Source organism: Typopeltis vanoorti, chromosome 14 (genome assembly GCF_054136105.1).
Source record: "Typopeltis vanoorti isolate ZY-2024b chromosome 14, IOZ_Tvanoo_1.0, whole genome shotgun sequence".
NCBI classification, from domain to species: domain Eukaryota; kingdom Metazoa; phylum Arthropoda; class Arachnida; order Uropygi; family Thelyphonidae; genus Typopeltis; species Typopeltis vanoorti.
Window position 1 is genome coordinate 102,362,053 of NC_143562.1, and position 16,267 is coordinate 102,378,319.

General features: G+C 36.2%; 1 protein-coding gene across 1 annotated transcript in view; it reads left to right on the top strand.

The window, feature by feature from the left end:
- LOC150099808 (uncharacterized) overlaps positions 1–16,267 on the top strand; it is a 187,878-nt gene that overhangs the window by 86,580 nt on the left and 85,031 nt on the right. Inside the window, exons 6-7 of the mRNA XM_090404516.1 lie at positions 4,185–4,331; positions 4,512–4,621. Coding sequence (XP_090260642.1) covers positions 4,185–4,331; positions 4,512–4,621 — 257 coding nt within the window. The remainder of the gene's footprint in view (positions 1–4,184; positions 4,332–4,511; positions 4,622–16,267) is intronic.

Below are 16,267 nucleotides of genomic sequence, written 5' to 3' on the forward strand. Positions count from 1 at the left end.
ACAACAATTTGCTCTAACCAGCAAGCCCTGAAACAAGAACTAAAAATCATCAGCGACACATTCATAAATAATGGCTATAACAAAAATGCTATTAATAAAATACTCCATAAAACAACAACAAAAACAAATCTAGATTACAGTAAAACCATAGCCATCTCATACATTAAAGGGTTATCAGAAAAAATCAACAGAATCCTACAACATTATAACCTCAATGCCACCTTTAAACCACCCACTAAACTTAAAACCGTATTCAACTCCTCTAAGGATCCTCTCCTCCCATTTGCACATCCTGGAGTCTATTGCATCTGCTGCACTTGTAACTTACCGTACATTGGTGAAACAGGACAGACAATCCTTATACGCAAGAAAGAACACATTATATATAAACATTATGGTGAAGCAGGCCTCTCAGACCATGCGCTCAACACCTTGAACCAAATCAACTGGAAAAGCATCTGCTCTTTACAGCACACAAAAACCTGGTATGAAAGGAAATTTAAGGAAGCCTGCGAAATCCTGATTAACCACCATACAACAAAGATGGCATGAAAATTCCAAGGATCTGGATGGCACGCATTCAGCCTACCTAATATATAAGATCCAGCATAAGTCAGGACTCTAGCCAATCTTCAGCTAGTATTAGAAACCATTCCATACCAACTGGCTGGAATGTACAAGTATAATCATGATGTTAATATATGTATATGGATAGATACTTGTTATGCCCAGTGTAGTTCTACAACCAACAGATAACACTAATAATAGGACTCTAGCGTTGATTTTTTTTTATATATATATATATATATATATATTTTTTTTTTTCATCAGAGGTCAGGCCAACAATTGTCACAGCGGTTGGTCAGTATCTTTAACAAACCAGTTTGATTGTAGTGTAGCTTGTTCTCTGTGTATAGTTGTATGCTCCAGAAGATGACCTTGACATAAAGGTCGAAACATCGAATGTAGATTTTAGTTATATTAAACTAAATTTTTTATTCAAACACGGTAGTTGTCTCTATAATTTTCAAAAATGCATTGTATAAGTTGAATTTTATGAATTTAACCCTCTTTGGATTTGTTGATGGTGTTTTGCATTTGAAATGGACTAAGAATTTGGTTGGAATTTTAGTTATAAGCCACAATGTGATGAAAGATTTTTTTTTTTTTGACTGACTTGCATTCTTGTTTTGAAAAACAGACTTAGTGGTAGAAATTTTGAATGGAGTGGGTGGTGAATGTCTTCTATCTACAATAATTTCAGTAACTCTGCAGGAACAGTTAGTCACTTGGATCTGGAAAGTGGAAACTAGTTTGTGTTAGATTGCTGCTTACGTCCAATACTTGTTTTAGCCTTGTCATCTCATCTCATTTCACTTAGTCATTGGAATTGAAACTAGTTAGACTTGTGTACATTCTCCAAGGAAGATATCCTCATTATTGTGATGTTGAATATTCACAATTTGAAGAACACCACAACAGCAAAAAGCTAGAAAAATTTAATTTTGTCACAAAACATCAACAATGTATAAAGAAGAACAAAAAAAAAGTTGAATTTAACACAGTGGTTAACACTTGTAGATGCAGTCATACTCGCACGCACGCACGCACACACACACACACACATAGAATATATATATATATATATATATATATATATATATATATATATATATATTCTATGTTTAGATCTGACAATTTTATGATCCTATCCTAAAAAAAGAATACAATCGAATATTACAATTTTCTAAAATTTAGGAATGGATAAAGTTGTTTACAATTAAGATTGAGCCAGTGTAAAAGGTTTCAGCACTTTCTTTCTTTGACCAAGCATTTATATTTTAAAATAGTACTATCATACAACTTGACATCCCAGAGTATTCTCCCCTGGGTAGTGTTATCTACATATTAAAAATAGAACATTATATTATTTCAAGAGAGGAAAATTATGCTTTCTTCATAATAGTGTTACATATACTGAATACAAGGAGGTTACAGAAATATAGAAACACTTCATAAATGGAAAATTTATCCAGAAAAACTGTAAAATTAATAGAATTCTATGCCTAAGTTGTTCTTCTTTATGGAGTTTTTCTGAAGCAAGGTAATTGATAATTACCTTGACAAGAATTACTGAAGTCTGCTGAGGTATGACAAGGTTATTTTTTTGTTTCAGGTGTTAGTTTTCTGTAGCATAACTTTTGTGCAAAACTGAGAAGATATCAGGACCAAAAGAGAATAAGAGAATCCCCCCAAAAAAAACTTTAAGTTGAGTGTTTGAGATTGTGAAAGTGTATTTATTATAATATTTTTTAAATTTACATTTTATGTAAATAAATGAAATTGGATAATTTAATATTAGTTAAATAATATGTATTTTTGCATTATAGTTCTCTTGTCTCTGATATTAAATTCATTTTGAACTTGTCCTTTTCTCCATCCTTAGTTTTTTTCAATAATTTAATCCTGTTTGTTGAAGAGAGTATTACTATTCCAACAAGTTCCTCTCCTAGTAAATATTCATTTATCCTTGATAATTTCTTTACTTTTACACATGTTCTTTTATGATATGATATTTTGCAAACATTTTTATATGGCTTTGTTTTTCATCATTTACTGCTTTTATTTCTTTGTTCTATCTTTCAGTCCATTCTCTCTTAGTAATTTGTATGCCATACTACAAATTTCTTTTTATTCTGCCAGTCTCTTTCTATATTATATGAAAATTTTTTTAAGCTTCTCTTTTATTATGTTTTTATATTCATGCCTACCAGTCTCATTCTTTAAAGTGAATTTTTAATCTTTTGTTATTTATAAATCTATTATTTCTTTTTGTAAGTATGGTATGCAATTGAATCTCAATATAGTGAACTTGTAGGGACTGCAGAAATCGTTTATTATAGCCAGTTTCCCTTAGAACATTATAGTGCCTATGGGCTTTGTTTAGGACTATCCAGAAGTTTATTTTGAATGAATTTCTTATAATGGTGTTTACTGTAGTGAGAGTCAACTGTATACTGATTTTTCTGTAATCATTTCAAATTTACTTTGAAGTAAGAATCTCACTTCCACTGTATACACTCTTCAGTTTCTGTTGTAAGATTGGAGTTCATCATTAAATACTCCCCCCCCCCCCAACTCATGTATACTAGTATATACTGCCTTGCCAAAGTGTCCAGACACCAGCTCTCTGGTAGGCCATACACGTTGGATGTAGTCAATAACATGTTGGGCCACCCTTTACAGCAATAACTGCTACAACACATCGTGGAAGGCTGAGGCTGTCTACAAGTTGCTGACACTGTTCTGGTGGTATACATTGCCATTTGGCCTTCAAATGCTCCAACAATTGATGGTGGTTGGTAACAGGTGGCTTGGACAGGTGCAGTGCTCCAGAATATCTCGCATCACTTCCTTCATTCGGGTTCAAATCATGACTGGGCTGGCCAAGGCAACAGGTTAATGCCAACCTCTGTGAACCATCTTTGCCTTGTACATGAAGCATGGCATGCCACATTGTCCTGCTGGAAGAAACAATTGGTTGCATTCCCATAGAACTCTGCCATCTCTCCAGAATGATGGTTAGCCAGCACCTCTTGGTACCTAGAGGCATTGAGTCTTGTGTCCACACCAATATGGGCCCCACACCTGGAAAATAGAGGCAAGTACATTATAACTAGAGGTGACCAGATACTTTTGGTAGCAGTGTATATATTTATCTGACAAATGTATCACATACTTGGAGTTTATTTAACAAACAAAAGCCAATTAAGATAATCTTTTACAATTTATAACAGGTCTGTCTTCTGATTCAGTACAAACCTATTATCAGTTTTTCTTGCTCCTGTATTGAAATCACTTTCTGTAAATATTCTTGCAGACAACTTATTCATAATGGTGTGTAGCTTTTAATAATATTGTTCATTATCTTTGTTTATCTCTGTATCATTAAGTATATTAAGACTATTAATGTCTTAATGATATAAAGACTTTAATACTATCAATTTTAGAAACTAAATATCTTGGTAATGAGCCCATGTCAATAGAATTAATTAGGTTTATGTGAAGACAGGCCACTGGGACTGCCATGTTAAGGAGAAGATAAGTTATCATCTTGGTAATTAATTTTTTTTTTTTTTTTTTTTTTCATATGCTGCATAAGCAATAATATGAGTATATTTCAGCTTCAAGGTACAGTGGAAGTCTTAGAGCAAAGAACACGCAGACTAGAAGACATAAAACGAACAGAACAATATTGGAGAATAGAAGTGATAGCTCTGAGGGATGAAATAGCATCAGCATCTAAAGAAAGACTTGCTCTTTATTCTGAGGTATGACAGTCTGAATAAACAATTTAGATTAATATTTACTTTTTTTTTTTTTCTTCTGTAAAAAAGATTGCTATTTATTTGCCGTTTTTCTTAGAAACCTTATGATAGCTTGCTTTTTGTAGATACTCTAGTTTACTTCTATCATTGCATAAAATTGCTCTATAGCCTTTATATGCTTAGGTTGAACGCCTGAAACAAGAACTAAAAGAGAAGAATGAGCTTATTAATAGTCAAATAAAAGAATATCCTACATGCAGTGTTCCAGATCAGACTTGTAAGACTACTACATGGTAAGTTGACAAATTAATTTTTACTAGGCAGTGTGGGCACTGTTTATTAGCTGAATTGATAATATATTTTCATTTGTTTGATAGGTGTTAACTTCTTGTTCACTATCAGAATGCATTTCCATGCATTAATATATATGTTTACAGGAAGCCATAGCATCAGTGTTTGTGATATTTGAGAATTCTGTGATGTGAATTCAAGTGAATTACTATTAATTTGCATTTTACTATTAATAAAAATAGCAAAATGCAAATTATGAGTGAAGGCTGTGTTCAACTAGTATACGTACATCTGAAAATATGTTAAGACGAAAGAAGTCTGATAATGTTTATATTCTTAAAGGGGGGGGAAAAAAAAGAGAAAAACATCAACTCTAACTTTTATGTTAGGAATGGAATTTTAAAATTTAATGTCACTTAGTTCAAACAGCTTACTATGTACCACTGTGGGAGGTTATGCTCAAGGAGGAGTTGGAATTATGGTCCATAAAAGATGGGAAAATACCATCCTTGAATTTAAACTAATTTCCCAAAGAATTACATCTCTTGGATCAAAAATCAGTATGTAATTTGGCTTGAGTGAAATAGAAATTATATGCACCCACCACCAGTCAATTTCAGATGAAGAAATTGGCACTGTTGAAGGATCAAAGCTAAATAGCTGGAAGGAGACCTCCACATCCCCTTTCAGGAATGCAGAAACCAACTGGAGCTTCTGGTATAATGTCCAATCCCGGCCTTCATGTGGCACACCCTGTTATTAGGTATCTACTGGATACTGAACGAATGAGGGTGGGCAATTTGGGACTTAGCCAACCAAATTGTTGGCTCAAACCACAAATGCATCAACATGATGAAATTTCATGCAGTTCAACAAGGGCCCCATCTGTTTTTGTCATTGAACCAGGATGAACAGTGAAAAGTCAGCTACTGGAACAAGCTCCAACTCAATATCTAGAATAAATACAACATCAGAAGAACTAAAGATAGGAACCATTAATTTAAGGTATATTAACTGAAAGGAAATCAAACTTGCAGAAGAATCACCACGTGGATATAATTGGCATCACTGAAACAAAGAAGACAAAAACAGGTGAGATCTTACTAATAATAAGTATAGGATGTTATATTTGAGCAATAATGATCAAGGAAAGGAAGCAGTGCATTCAACACCAAACATGAAGATAAACTTCTCAATTGGAAGGTAATCTCAAGTAAAGTTATATGGGCCAACTTCAAAATGGGGAAATGAACAATGAATATTATTTATGCCTATGATCCCACAGAAGATTTTTCTAAAGAAGTAAAGAAATTTGAGTCATTAGAACAAGCAGCTGAAATAAAGTAAATGAAAAAAGTGGTCCTTGTTGAAGATCTGAACAGCAGACTAGGAAATGAATCCAACCAGGTATATAGAAATGTTTTGTGAAAATTTGGAGAAAAGGGCAAAGCTAATAATAATGTTAAGCATTTGCTAGAGTAATGCTCAGAACACAGACTAGTCGTTGCTAACAACATATTTCAACATAAAGATGTGCACAAATTCGCATTGAGAGAAGACAAAAAATAAGAAAAGCCTTATTGACTACATCCTTGTTAATAGTGATATCTTTACTGGTTCAGGATACAAGAGTGTACAGAGGATTTGAAATTGAAGTGACTATTACTTAGTGCTGTACAGGATAAAAATGGATATCATATTCAAAAATAATCATATGTAAGAAAATTTTAAAAAGAATTAAAGTTGAGCAGCTTTTATAGGTAAACGGCAAACTCGACTATACAAACATTGTTCAAGAAAAAATGAAACAGATTGAAAACAAGAACCAAACTTTGAAGTCCCATGACAAACTTTGAAGAGGACATTAATTGTTTCAGCTAGGTAGGTATATAGTGAAGTAGTCTGCAAGGATAGAAAAATAAGAATGCCAGGATGGATACAAGACGTTAAAGGAACAGTCCTGGAAAGAATAAAGTATGCCAAAAGTTCCTAGCAAATTAGTCAGCAGATGTCCTAAAAGAATACAGTGAAAAATTTAAGAGAGCTAAGTTATGTCTAAAAGTAATTAAACAAAAGTCATGGAAAGAATATGGAAAATAAATATCAGGAAGGTAGCAAAATGTTCTAGAAGCTTAGAAATGGAGGAAGGAGTACTGTAAAAGGTGACATGAAAACTGAAGATAAGGATATTCTAGATATCTGGAGTAATTGCTTTGAAATATTGTTAAATGAAACGAGCAGTAACAGAACCATACTAGAAAATTTTCAAGAGGAATACATATCAACACTTGAGATTTAAAAAAAAAAAAGAAAAAAGAAAAGCTGACGGAAACTTGAAATGTGGAGAGGCATCTGGAGTAGATGATATTCAACCAGAAATGATTAATTATGGAGGTATAAAAGTTTTGCAATGACTACATGGCATAATTCAGAGGACTTGATCAGAAGGTCAAATTCCTAATGATTGGAGTAGAAAAAAGGGAATAAAGCTGAATGTGAGAATTAACAGAGGAATCTCTCTACTAAGTGTTCCAGATAAGATTTATGCACGTATACTTTAAAAGAGTTGAGAAAGATTGTGGAAGAAGAACAAGCTGAGTTCATCCCAAATAGAGGTTGTCAAGTTCAGAAATTGTGGGAATATTAAGTTTTGTAGATCTGGAAAAGGCACGTGACAAGGTTTCCAGAGAAAAGCTTTTCAAAACACTACAATTATATGAGGTAAATGGAACATTATACAGAGCAGTTATTTATTTATGCATATGGCTTTGTGAAACTGGCAAGTGAAATGTACAATTACAATATCCAGAAACAAATGAGGGGTGCTTAAGGGTCAAAGCTGTATAACTGAGAGGAGACCTCCACATAGCCTTTAAAGGAATGCGGAGAACCGACCAGGGCTTCTGACCTAATGTCCAATCCTCACCTTCTCGTGGTGCACCCTGTTGGGTATCTACTTTGATACTGAACGAACGAGGATGGGCTGGCAATTTGGGATTTAGCCGACCAAATTGTATTCTTATTGGTTAAACCAAAATAAAAAATGATGGTACAACATGACAAAATTTCATGCCGACTGGGGCGTCGCCCGGTTAAACAAGGCCCCCGTTGTTTTCGCCAGGGAACCAGGGCGAACAGCGAAAAGTCAGCTACTGGAACAAATCTGAAAACAAACCCCAACTCAACATCACCAGAGTTAAAGATCGGTACTATCAACGTAAGAAGCCTGAATGGCAAAGAAATGGAGCTAGCTGAGGAATTAGATAAGTACCAGATCGACATAATAGGGGTGACTGAAACAAAAAAGACCAAAACTGGTGAGATCTTTCTGAGCAATAAATACAAAATGTTATATTCAGGCAATGACAATCAAGGAAAGGAAGGAGTAGCCATAGTACTCAACACAAAATACGAGGCTAATCTTCTTGAATGGCAGTCAGTCTCAAGTAGAGTAATGTGGGCAAATATGAGAATGGGGAACTGCACAATGAGACTTATTTGTGCCTATGGTCCCACAGAAGGTTCTACTAAGGTAGAAGTGGAGGAATTTTTTGAGGCTTTAGAAAAAGCAACTGACACAATGAAAAAGGAAAAGTTGGTCCTTGTTGGGGATCTAAATAGTAGAGTAGGAAATGATTGTGAGACATACAAAAATATTTTGGGAAAATTTGGAGAAAAGAGCAAAGCTAATAATAATGGCAAATATCTGTTGGATTTCTGCTCAGGACATGGACTGGTTATTACTAACACCATGTTCCAACATAAAAATGTGCACAAATTCACATGGAGAGAAGAGGCTAGGAATAAGAAAAGTGTCATTGACTATGTTATTGTTGATAGTGATGTTTTCTCCCTGGTGCAGGACACCAGAGTGTACAGAGGATTTGAAATTGGAAGTGATCACTATTTAGTCTTGAGCAGGATAAAATTGAATTTCATATTGAAAAGAATAACATGTAAGAAAGTTTTAAAGCGAATAAAAGTTGAGCAGCTCTCAGATGTGAACTGTAGACTAAAATACAGAAATATTATTGAAAAGAAAATGAAAGAGTTTGAGAACAGGAATCAAACCTTGGAGATTCAGTGGCAAACTCTGAAGGAAACATTCATTGATTCTGCCAGAGAGGCATGTGGTGAGGTTGTGTGCAAGGATAAAAAAATCAGAACTCCCTGGTGGACACAGGAAGTTAAAGAGGCAGTGAAGGAAAAGAAGAAAGCATATCAAAATTTCCTGGCAAATAAGTCAGCTTTTACTCTTACAGAATACAGAGACAAATGTAAGAAAGCTAAACAGTGTGTAAAACTAGCTAAACAAAAGTCATGGGAGGACTTTGGCAAGAATATAGAAAATAAATATCAAGAAGGTGGCAAAATATTCTGGAGGTTGTTGAAGAAGCTTAGGAATGGAGGAAAGAGTGCTGTAAAAGGAATTAGAGATGATAAAGGTGAAATGAAAACAGGAGAAAAAGATATCCTTGAAGTATGGAGTAATTACTTTGAAAAACTGCTAAATGAAACAAGCAGTGATGACAGCACAGTGATAAAAAACACTGACCAGGCATGCAGTCAGGAATACATATCCATACTTGAAGTAGAAAAAGCCATCAAAGGCTTGAAATGTGGAAAGGCAGCAGGAGTAGATGATATTCGACCAGAAATGCTGAAGTATGGTGGTATAAGAGTCTTACAGTGGCTGCACTGCATAGTTCAGAAAGCCTGGACAGAGGGACGAATTCTCGATGATTGGAGTAGAGCTCTCATAGTACCCATATATAAAAAGGGAAATAAAACTGAATGTGAGAATTACAGAGGTATTTCCCTACTGAGTGTTCCTGGCAAGATCTATGCAAGTATACTTGAGAAACGGTTGAGAAGAATTGTGAAAGAAAAGCTTGGTGAAGAACAAGCTGGATTCAGGCCAAATAGAGGCTGTCAGGATCAGATCTTCACTTTACGACAAATAGTCGAGAAAGCATGGGAATATAACAAAGATCTGTATTTAAGTTTTGTTGATTTGGAAAAGGCATATGACAAGGTGCCAAGAGAGAAGCTATTCAATACGCTGCAGTTATATGGTGTCAATGGGGCATTATATCAAGCAATACTTAGTCTTTATTTGAGTTGTGAGTCAGCAGTTAGAATTGAAGGAAGTACAGGAAGATGGTTTAATGTTAAATCTGGTGTGAGACAAGGATGTACATTATCCCCTCTGTTATTCATTATCTATGTGGATCACATTATGAAGGAATGTGGTATTAAACCTGATATCAAAATTGGAGATGTTAATGTCAGCTCTTTGCTTTATGCGGATGATGTTATACTTCTAAATAAATCCGCTACAAGTCTGCAAGATTCTCTGACTAAATTGAATAGCTGTTGTAATAGATATGGTATGAAGGTCAGCAATAAAAAGACAAAGACAATGAAAATAGGCAGAATCATTGAAAATGTCAACTGTGTTGTGAATGGAGAACCTGTGGAACAAGTAAAACATTTCAGCTACTTAGGCACAATTTTTACTGAAGATGGTAAACTAAATATAGAAATAGACAACAGAATCAGCAAAGCTGGTATCGTGGGAAGTCAATTGAATAAATTCATATGGAATAAGAAAGAAATTAGTCGGAACACTAAATTAGCTGTATACAAGACTGTGTTCAAACCAATTTTAACTTATGGATCTGAGAGCTGGGTCAGAAGTAAAACACTTGACCAAAGACTAGAGACCGCAGATATGAGAGGCCTGAGAAAGATTAGAGGCGTGAACAGATGGCATCAATGGCAATATCATATTAAAAATGAGGATATTAGGAAAGAACTTGACATTGTCAGCATCCAGGAATGCGTTAGCAGAGCTAATCTCAGATGGTATGGTCACTTAAATAGAATGGGAGAGGAAAGATTAGCAAAACAAGTGTTCTCTGCCAGGTTTGCAGGAAAACAACCCAGAGGAAGACCAAGATATAGGTGGATTGATACGGTACAAAGTGCCTTAGACAATAGAAATATAAGATCTGATAATGTTGGAGTCTTGACAAGTAACAGACTGATTTGGAGGAAAATTGTAGATAGGAAGTTAGTAATGATGTAATTTTTTCATGTAGTACTGTCATATCCTGTACACCCCTTGAGGGTACATGGCAGGAATTTGATGATGATGATGAGAAACAAATGATGAAAATCTTAACATGTAAAAGTTCGTTACATAAAAGGCACACACTGCTTTCCGAGTCTTCCTTTAAAAAAAAAAAAAAAAAAAAAAAGTAATTACAACTACAGATCAGTGTCCAGTCTGGAAAACTCCACACCCTCATCCGTCACCTTGTGGATGTCCTGTTGGCCACCACCGTGAAATTGGCACCTTGGGCAGTCGTACACAATATGAGTCATACACTATCGTCTGAGCCACAAGTGAACAATCACAATAAGGATAGTATAACAGCCCCCATTTATGTAGTCGGTAGCCACATCTGCCCTGATTAATTCTGATCCTGTTGATTGATGACCAAATCTTCCTAGGAAGAGCAAAACCGGGCTGCAGAGCACTGGGATCTTCTACCAGGAAGCAGTTTGTTGGACCAGTATTCTCACCACATGTCAGGTGTTGATGGCAGGGCAGTTGAAGAGAGTTCATCCATGGACCCGAGAGGCTTTCTAGATTTTAGGAGAAGACCAGGTGGATTTATGAGAGTCTGGTGCAGGGGCAGTAGTGGATTGCTCATTGCTTTGTTAAATTCTTTAATCGAGGCTTAGGCTTATCTTCTCCACATGTTTGGTGGAGCAATGTTAGATAGGACAGGTAGCCAGGAGAGAGGAGTGCTTCTCACTGCCCCACTAATTGTGCGCATGGTAGAGTTTAGCTGGGTGTCTATAATGTTAGTGTGTGCACTTCTTTCCCAGACAGGGGCACAATATTCTGCTGCAGAGAATGCGAGGGCTAATGCATACGACCTTAGGACTTCTGCATTAGTTCCAGCAAGCCTTGAAATGAGATTGTTTCTCGTTTTAATTTTGTTGGATAGGTTAGGTTAGGTACCATTTTTCCACAGAAAGAAAGGTTGAAGTGCTGATTCGCCTCATCATTGTTCAGGTGAAATACTGTGGACACAGTTTTTGTTGGATTTGGCTTCAAGTACCACTGCTTGAAGTACTCTTGCAGGTTGGCAAAGGAGGTAGATTGATGTAGGATCGCTAGGTCATCAGCGTACATATACTTGCTTGAGCTGGTAAGTGGTAAGTCGTACAAGTAGATGTTAAAAAGTAAAGACGATAACACAGAGCCCTGTGGGAGACCATTGTGAAGGAATCTAGGCCTGCTCTTTTTTCTGCCAATATGGACCTGGATCTTTCTGTTGGAGAGAATGGATTCAAAAAATTGGAAAGTTTTTTTTGCATCTTATAATATTTCCTAGCTTTAGGAGGAGGCCTCTGATCCAGACTATGTCATAAGCTGATGTTAGGTCAATGAAAGTGGTTCCAGATTTCAGTTTCTTCTGGAAGCCTGCTTCAATCTGTGTTGTCAGGACCTGGTCACAGCAACTTCTTCCTGCCTGAAGCCAGCTTGTTCAATTGGGAGTGCTCTTTCGATGAGTGGTGAAATTCTTTTAAGGAGAATTCTTTCAAAGGGCTTAAAGGTGGAGCAAAGCAAGGAGATCGGTCATAGATTTTTCACATCATTTGGATCTTTCCCTAGTTTGGGCACTGCAATTATTTTGGCTTCCCGCCACAGATTTGGTAGTTTACCAGTCATTGTTATTTCTGAGAGAGCAGCCAGCCATGTTCAGCTCTGTTGACCAAGATGTTTTAGGAACTCAGGGAGTATACCAACCATACCTACTACTCCTGCAGCTTTGCCATTCTTGGTAAGTTTTAAGACTATTTGTACCTCTTCCTGAGATACTGGGTGTGCTAGTTCAGGAAGCTCAGGTCTCGTCTTCAGGATTTGTCTGATGGAAGATTGCACAGCAATTTTCCTGATAGAACTGGGACGTATCTTGGAGGGTTTTCAATAAATGATTAGCCATTTGATCAGGAGTTATTGCTGTTGGTTTGTTTGTTGTTGGCTCTTCCCCACCTAATTTTCTCAGAAGTGACCAGCTTTTCCGGCTAGATGCGGTGAAATCGAGTTAATGGATGGTTGAGATCCATCTTTCTTTAATTGCTCATAGCAAGCCTGTTTTTATCCAGGGTTGCTATGATCTCCTTAGCAGCAGTTGAGTCTTCAGTTTCCTTATATTTGGCTAAAAGATTTTCAGTTTCTCTACTCCAGCATGGGATATATTGCTTTCTGTAGCCTCTAGGAATAGAGGCTTTGGCTGCAGTTTGATTAGTTTAACATATCTAGGATAGCAATTAGTAGTGGGTGGAATTGCTCTAATGGTTTGCTCGATTTGTTTCTGAAATGCATTCCAGTTGGACCTGCGAAGGTTCCATCTAATGATTGGTGTTTCACTGATGACTGGGATTGTTGTGCCTGTCTCTGTTAATGTAGGACAATGCTGACTATTAAGGAATCTGTTGAGGATGGTTCTGGTTGTTGGCAGAGGGTGGTCTTCAGAGTCTTTAGTGACTATGCATAGATCTGGGGTGCAGGTTCTGTTCCATCTGACCGAGTGGAGAGTGCCCTCCTGCTTGGCATCATAAATCAAATACAGATTATATGTATCCATCCAGTTAACTAGATTATCACCGTCCTGGTTGTTAGAGGAATAAGATGAGAGTTGAAGTTGTCAACATAGATAGCAGGATGAGGTGGTGGCTGGTCCACCTGATCAGGCCAGGATTGCGATGGTGGTTTGTAGACATTGTAGATGGTGGAATTTTGAACTTTAATACCTATGAAGTATTCTGTACTAGGTACATGTTGGGTTATGTCCTTGAGGCCATGCTTGGGATGGCAGTTATAAGACATGAGAATTAGGCCTGGGATCTTTGGTCTATTGAGCGCTGTGTCAGGCACATGGGTTTCCCGGAGAGCCAAAACGTCAATTGCTTTGTCTTTGGCTATTTTGGCAATGACTTCAGCTTTGGATTTAGATAGTCTTTCTATGTTTAGGGAACATATCTTGAGAGAGTGTTGTTTAGGGGACTGTAACTTATTTTTCGAAGTTTGCCCTCCACCCAAACAAGCAACGCGATCCTTATTCCGGGTGACGATGGAGCCGACATGGAGCTTTTTAAGTTTTGTATTCATCATAGTTGTTGTAAGTGGTCCAGGAGGCTTGGCACCTTTGAACGGCTCGTTTGAGACATTAGCTTCATGTTACCTGTGATTCATCTCTGAAATACCAACAATGTACCACAAGGTAACACTACTGGCGAGGGGAGGAAGAGGCTGATTCAATCCCCCCAATACAGAGCAGTACATACTCTATATTCAAGTTGTGAGTCAGCAGTTGGAAATAGAGGAAGATTGTTTGACATAAATCATGGATAAGGCAAGAATGCACATTGTTTCTGCTCTTATTCATCACCTATATTTATCACATTATGAAAGACAGTGGTATTAGACCTTATATTAGAATTGGAGATGTCAGACTTAGCTCTTGCTTTATGCAGATGATGTTGTACTCCTAAACACATCTAGTGCAAATCTCCAGGATTCACTAACTAAATTGACTAACAGCTGTAACAAATTTGCCAAGGAAAATCATCACTAAAAAGGCCAAACTATGGAAACAGGCAGGAGTATCTAGGCAAAGTTTTTAGTGAAGATAGCAAGCTAAATCTGGAAATAGAAAACAGAATTAACAAAACAAAGTATGGTGGTAGCCAGCTGAATAAATTTGTATGGAATGAGAGAGAAATTAGCCAAAACACCAAACTAGTAATATATACAAGGCAGTATTCAAACCAGTTCACAAATCATTTCATATTTCCAGTTTATCATCTGACGTTCATGCAGCAAATCATTGTGTTTTATTCTTTCTTTCTTAATCCTCCTCTTCTACCTTTTACTGTGTTGAGGTTTTTTTTTTTTTGTTTTTTTTTAATTCTAACCACAACCATCTCAAGGATTAGGTGGTTGGTCCTCTGCCTCCTGGTGTGTCTTATGTCTGTATATGTATGTGTTCATAGTGCTGGTTTGCCTGTTGTGGGGGACAAAAACCCTCTACCTCCTTATGAGACCGGCTAGCTCACCTTTCGTTGAAAGAGGCCAGATAAAGGTTCCTCACATCACTGATGGAAATCGAATCCAGGTCTTTCCACCCAAAAGGTTTCGTCTGTAACGACTGAGCTATGGATTCTCTGTGTGTTTTACACAGAAACTGAAGCTGTGTTGAAGGATAGGATTTGTTGCTATCAGGATATATAATAACCAGTTATAAATAATAACCAATAATTAGTTGGTATGTTTAAATTTTTAAGAGGTATCAGTACATATTTCAAAGCTGCATTAATCAGATATGAACATTTGCATATGGCTAAGGAAAAGAATAGGCATGATTAATGAATAAATAAATATCCATTTTACAGTTATGGTGTGAGTATTATGGGTGATGCAATAAATTGCAATGATAGGGAATAAATTACATATCATCATATAAACTCCAATTATGCATGTGTGCATTTATGCAGAACTTTCATTAAAAAGGGGATGGGACTTTGTGAATAAATACTATACTGAATAAATCCTCCCTCCACACACACAACCACAGGGACATGCAAAGTAAATGTTTTTCTGTAGCAGGAAATACAATAGAATATCTTATAAACCTCTTCTAAAATAATAAATAAAGGAAATTTTTTCTAAGAATTTTCATTCTGGATATAATCTTTGTAACTCTTCTTTGTACCTTTCCACTGCTTCTTTAACCCCTTGGAACCTGGGAGGCCAAATCTGTGTATAATAATCCAGGTGCTGTGTTATCAAGGCCTTATAAAAAGGCAAAAAGACTTCCTTATCCTTACATGTCAAGGTTCACTACACTATTGCAATTATCCTCTGAGTTGTATTTACAACTTTTGCTATGTGATCTTTGAACTACAAATTCCTACCTCACTACAAGAAACTTCATCAGTTTCTTGTAGCATAATCAGTAGCACATTTCCAGCTCATTCAAATCATTTTGTAAATGCTGGATATCAGTATTTTTATATATATATATATATATATATATATATATATATATGGGAATAAATTTTTAACTTGGGTATATTGTATATTAGGATAACCAAGCAATTTTATATGCTTGGTTATTTTAGCTCCTAATCCCAAGTATGCAAACAATTAAGTTTGCGCCTGAAACAAAGTTCAAGTCTAAAGATGGTACAACACCAGGGCAACTCATTGTAAAGGTGGCTAAAGCTTTGATCACTATTCTTAGTATTTTCCCATAATGTAAAGCACATCTCACTAGAAGATGTATACTGCAATGCATTATGGGTGGGGTCACTACCCAGACCGGTTTCGACCTTTTTTGAGGTCTCCTCAGTGAGTAGCTAGACCCTAAATACCAAGGTTTTAGTAATACAAAGCCTTATCAACTTTACCTATATAAGTTGCAACAAGGTGTATTAAGTTTTAATAAAGATCTCTGGAGGAGATATTGATGGGAATAAATTTTTAACTTGGGTATATTGTATATTAGGATAACCAAGCAATTTTATATGCTTGGTTATTTTAGCTCCTAATCCCAAGTATGCAA